The sequence below is a fragment of the Gavialis gangeticus genome, unplaced genomic scaffold (assembly GCF_001723915.1).
Source record: "Gavialis gangeticus isolate Ggan-Ray unplaced genomic scaffold, GavGan_comp1, whole genome shotgun sequence".
Classification (NCBI taxonomy): domain Eukaryota; kingdom Metazoa; phylum Chordata; order Crocodylia; family Gavialidae; genus Gavialis; species Gavialis gangeticus.
This window is the reverse complement of record NW_017728997.1, coordinates 30,438,318-30,444,108: the sequence shown is the minus strand read 5'-3', so window position 1 is coordinate 30,444,108 and position 5,791 is coordinate 30,438,318. Positions and strand designations below refer to the sequence as shown.

General features: G+C 45.3%; 1 protein-coding gene across 1 annotated transcript in view; it reads right to left on the bottom strand.

Moving 5' to 3' along the window:
* CHDH (choline dehydrogenase) overlaps nucleotides 1-5,791 on the bottom strand; it is a 42,210-nt gene that overhangs the window by 2,893 nt on the left and 33,526 nt on the right. The window contains exons 3-5 of the mRNA XM_019505012.1: nucleotides 4,568-4,697; nucleotides 3,647-3,781; nucleotides 1,559-1,701 (exon numbers count right to left, since the gene is read on the bottom strand). Coding sequence (XP_019360557.1) covers nucleotides 1,559-1,701; nucleotides 3,647-3,781; nucleotides 4,568-4,697 — 408 coding nt within the window. The remainder of the gene's footprint in view (nucleotides 1-1,558; nucleotides 1,702-3,646; nucleotides 3,782-4,567; nucleotides 4,698-5,791) is intronic.

Here is a 5,791-nt window from a genome sequence, read left to right as displayed (position 1 = left end):
TACCCCCCACATGGCTGCCCCGCCCACCCCAGCTCCCGCCCTTTAAGAAAAAAACCCAAGAAAGACCCCCAGACTCACCAGTTCCTGCTGGTGGGGAGGGGAGGGGGCGATCTCCGCTGCCCCCCCACTGCCCCATGCTGCGTGGGGTGCTCTGCACAAGCCCCCCGAAGCCCCGAGGCCACTGCAGGAGTGGTGAGTCCCAGGGTTTTTCTTGAGTTTTTTTTTCTTAAAGTGCCTGGGTGGGGGTAGGCAGGGCAACTTTCATGGGGTGGGGGCTCAGGTGGCTCGTGCAGAGGCCCCTCCATGCAGCATAGGGCAGTGGGGATTGCCCCTCTGCCCAGCAGCACCCAATAAGTCAGGCTTTTTTTAAAGCGCTGGGAGCTGGGGCAGGCAGGGCAGCCATGTGGAGGGGGACTGGGGGAGCAGACAGGGGATAGGGGCTGGCAGGGGTCCTCCATGGTCCCCTCCCTCCTCCTCCAGCCCTCCCTCCCCCCTCCCCTACTTACCAGCATGGAGTCTGGCTCCAGTGGGCAGGGACTGTCTGAATCTTCAAAGCTCTCTGAATCTTTTCCGAAGATTCGGAGCACTTTGAATGGATTTAGACCTTTTTGCTGGTCCCGATTTGATTCAGATTTGGAGATTCGGCCACCGAATCAGGCCGAATCTCCTCCAAATCGATTCAGCACCTGAAGCCCTGCCCCCACCGTCTTCATTTTTCCAAACTAAATAAGCCCAGTTACATCAGTCTTTCCTCATAAGTCACGTGGCCCAGCCCACTAACCATTTTCACTGCCCTCCACTGGACTTTCTCCAATTTGCCCATTTACTTTTTGTAGTGGGGGGCCCAAGACTGGACACATACTCCAGATGTGGCATCACCAGTGCTGAATAGAAGGGAATAATCACTTCCCTTAATCTGCTGGCAACGCTCCTACTAATACAGCCCAATATGCCATTAGCTTTTTTTGCAACAAGGGCACACTGTTGGCTCATACTCATCTTATTGTCCACTGTAACCCCCAGGTCCTTTTCTTCACAGCTGCTTAGGCAGTCAGTCCCCAGCCTGTACCAGTACTTGGGATTGTTCTGTCCTAAGTGCAGGACTTTGCACTTCTCCTTCTTGAACCTCATGAGATTTCTTATGGTCCAATCCTCCAATTTGTCATGGTCTCTGAATCCTAGCCCTGCCCCCCCAGCTTGGTGTCGTCTGCAAACCTGCTGAGGCGGCACTCCATCCCATCTCCCAGGTCACTTAAGACATTGAAAAAACCGGCCCCAAGACTGACTCTGGAGCACTCCACTTGACACTGGCTGCCAACTAGATAACAAGGCATTGCTTAGTATCCTAAGCCAGTTTTCTATCCACCTTATAGTCCATTTATCCAACTTGTACTTCCTTAGCTTGCTTGCAAGAATGTTGTGAGAGACCATATCAAAAGCCTTGCTGAAGTCAAAGTATATCACGTCCACTGCTCTCCCCACATCCACAGAGCCAGTCATCTCATCATAGAAGACAATCAGGTTAGTCATTTATCACTTACATCCTTGAACCACACACCTGGTAAGCTTCTACCATGGGAGGAACACGGCCATGATCAATCACTTGAGAAGGAAGAAAATGGAACTGAATGTCTGGGTGAGAAACACCTGGTCGACTTCTGATAAAACCACCAGATTCCAAGTGGGCAGTAGCTCCATCACCTAGAGAGAAAACAAAAGGAAGAACATTCCAAAATATCCTAAGAAAAACAAAAGCATTTCTATTAAATTCTTGTTTCTTTAGCATTTCTCCATGAACAATTCACCTCTCCATTTGTCCAATACATATGATTATGTCAGATACAGAATGAAACCGCAAAGAATGTAAATCCATGTGCAACTGACTGCAAATGCATGCAGTGTACATCATTATCTTCTTGTTCATCAGAAAAACAGACAAATCCCAGTTAGTTTTGGCTAAAATGGGATGTTACAATATCTTTGTTGTAAAAGGCATTGTTGCACTGCCTATGAAGTAGCTCAAATGGCCAGACTGTGACTCCTGAGTCCCTGGCTGGTTTAAGGAGGGAGTAATTTCTGCAGATTAATACCTAATACAATACATATGACTTCTTGCTGTACCAGTGTTTTTACAGTAGAAGACGCATGGAATGCAAAGGGGAAACCCTTTTCCATCCAAAGTGTTGACCCCTGGAAGAGACTTAGGGGTCTGAAGGTTACTTCTGACAGCCCCTGTTCTCAGCAAAATGTGTCATCAATTAAGTGAATGCAAAAGCAAACTTTATTAAAATGTTCAAATTATGAATATTGGTAGCAAATAAATAATAGCACAACTACAGCTATACATATCTACATGCACTTTTATAAGGCAAACAAAAATAAGTAGTCTTACTTCTTAACATCTCTAGATCTTAAACTGCTAAAAATTTCTAACATGTGGCCAGCCTGTTTGGGAGATCTTACCCAAATTCAGAAGCTAATTCTAGGGGATGCTGGAACTTCATTATATCTGGAGATATGAACCTCAGCAACACATCTGAGGAACACATCTCAGAACACTGAGACCCCTTTTAACTCCTTCCTTAAACAAAGGCCTACAATATTACTTAATCAGACCAGGACAAATGCAATCAGAAAAGCAATATTCTTGTGCCATACTGTGGTCCAACTGGGACATTCTGATCTTCACTAATCAAATTCTGAGCCAGCCTTTCTTAGAACTGACTCTTGCCTGTGGCTCAGTTCCTTTTATACTTAGCCTCACTTGTATTAAGTCAGGCCAAGTTAATTAACCAGAGGCCTACAAAAGCAACTATAATGCAAGCTAAAAGGATTCAACACGAAAAAGAAAGTACAAAAGAAAGTAAAAGATCAACAGAACTGGGTTGTCCTCCCACATTGCTTTATTGCACTCTCCTTGGGTTTCTATGCTGCCACAATGCAGCCCTTGCCAAATACTGACTTGCAGTGATAAATAAACCATTCATATGAAATAAGATTACTGGGCCAGCATGCTAAGACAGTGACAATGCACAGGATGTAAATTCACAGATATTTTACTTACTAAGAAAAATCTTGGCAATTCATCTTAGTGTAACTTGGGACCAAACCCTGTTAAGAAAGCGTGTGCATTATATAACAAAGGCCATTCAGAACTTCCAAGTACATTTTAGGAGTATCTGGACCGTGGAGTGAGGTAACTTTATAGAGTATGAATTTAATCAGGTATATTTGCTCGCTAGACAACATCTTCTCTGTCAGCTAACTTCATTTATGGTAATAGCTTTTCTCAGAGGCTTACAGAGCATACATTCACACAAAGGCATATGTTCAAAGAAGTCCCCCCTGAATGCAACAGTAGTTTTATAAAACAAAACTACAAAATTACTATAAAATTCAATCTAATTTGTTACTATAAATATTTTATCTGTTAAAAAATTCTGATTTGGAAGAAATAAATCAGGTTAAAGCTAAAGAAACTACATAATCTGTCCCATATAAAACCCAATTTTAAAATTCTTAAATTTCTGCAGAGTATTTAATAATAAAGCTTCATGAGAAAGGCTCTACCATTCTGGCATGTGCAGTTTAGATACAAGCCAATTCTGGTAATCCTATAGAACTGAATTGTGCTGGTTTTACATACCTGTAAACTTCCAGAGCCATTCTATACCAATCTTTGCCATTTTAATAGGCTTTTGGGCTTTATAGAGAGTAATTGGTTTGATGCACTTCTGCTGAATGTACACTTCCAAATGATCTTGAAGGTTCTGGCCTACCCCTGATGAAACATAAAAACATCCAAGAAACTGCATACAAGCAAACAGTAAAACTTACATAGAGCAGATACATTTTCTATTACAGACTAGTCTGAAAAGAAATGGAAATAACCCCTAAAACAGGCAATGATGTAACACACAAGACCCATGGGGCACATCCATCCCTACTGGATGTATTTATCCAACCCATGTTTGATTGCTGAAGGATACAAGAAAATCCCCATGTTTAGCTTCAAGATGTTTCGAATCTTGGACCTAATAGGGATAATTTGAACACCAGTTTTCTAATAATACAAGTCTACAATTCTGCATTTATTTTGCACAGTTTGTACAACTGTGAGCAAAAATAGGGTAACAAATGCAAATAGTCAGCTAAACAGTTGCAGAAATATCATCTGCCACGTGCCACAGTAGCAACTTTTTCAACCAAAGGTGCTAAGGTCTACATTATACTTTCCATCTTTGTATAAAATGTTCTTTAGCTTCTGTAGCCAATCAGTTGTGGATCAAAGTGAATACATAGTTCTAAATTAAAATGTCTTTTACAACAAAGAGGTTTTATTATTTATCTATTACTATAGTTGTGATAAACATGGGTATCATACCTCGTTATATGGAAAGGCACATTAAAATCAGTGGGAGTCTTTTAACTGATTTTAACGGTAGCTGTTCTCAGTCCACAGACACTAGTTCTAACTCCAATTAAATTAGTGGGAGTCAGTGCAATGACCGTAGTGGGCTTTCAACCAAGCTCTTAGGGAGATGAAAGATAAAAACAATATATTTACCGGGAAGGTGACACACAACAGGGATCCCTATTTTTTTGAGATCAGCTGCATTTCCAACTCCAGATAACATAAGCAGCTGTGGAGAATTTATGGCACCTCCACTTAGAATCACTTCTTTATTGGCAAGAACCTGAAAATTAAAAATAAATTTAAATTGTTTAAATTAAGTTTTAAAAAACCCTGGTATTTCCATGAGTTGTTTTTCAAAGGCATGTTTTATTGGGATTGTATCTGTTCCTGTTTTTATTATTCCATATGTGTTGCCTATTTTATCATAAAAACATAGAAAAACAGGACTGGAAGGGACCTCAAGACATCATCTAATCTAGGGGTGGTCAAAAATCCTGGGCAGGCCCCCCCCTTGCCCGAGAGCAGCTTTCCCCGACGGCAGGCCCACTGTGCATGCGCGCAGTTTAAAAGGGCCTGCCAAACAGCAAAAAAAGCCCCAGTTAGGCTCCAGAGTAGCGAGAGACGTGCAGGTGAAAGCTGGCTGCGCCCCCGCTCCCCCAAAGCCCACCAGAGACCCCCAGCAGCCACGGAGCCCCGCGCTGACCCCCAACACAGCCGGAGGCAAGCAGGGCTGTGGTGGGAAGGAGGCGGCTGCGTGGAGCAGGGGGATCAAGCCCCGCCCAGGCCCCTACTTGGCCCAGCCCCCCAGGGAGCCACACGAACAGGCTGCGCAAACAGGCGCGCTTGTCTGCTGGCGTGTGAGTTAGTGTGGATTTCAAGCAGGAGGGGGCGCAGGAGGGCCCGAGACCCTGCCTGCGAACCCCCCAGGGTAGACAGTCCCAGCCACAGCCAGCCTACCAGAGACATGACATTGATGGGCACGTGCCGCACCCCTCGGGTCCCCTCGGGCTCTACGGCCCCCCCTCGGGCACCTCAGGCACCTCAGTGACCGCCACCCAGATCGAGCCCATGGTCCTGGGCTCCACGCAGATGGAGCCTCTGGCTCTCGGCTGCGCGGACTGCCTGTCCCTTTTTCAGGCTCTGGGGCCCAGGAGCATGGCCACTTCCCCATGTGGGGTCTGCTCCCTTTTGGGGTCTCTGGCCCACCAGCTGGAGGAGCTCCAGGCCTCAGTCCAGAGACTGCGTGCCATCAGGGACTGTGAGCAGGAGATTGACTCCTACTGCCAGGCCCTTCTCCCCCAGGAGCCAGAGGGTAGACCACTGTCTCCCTCCAGGACAAAGGAGGACTCCCGGACCTCCCACTCTGTCCAGTCT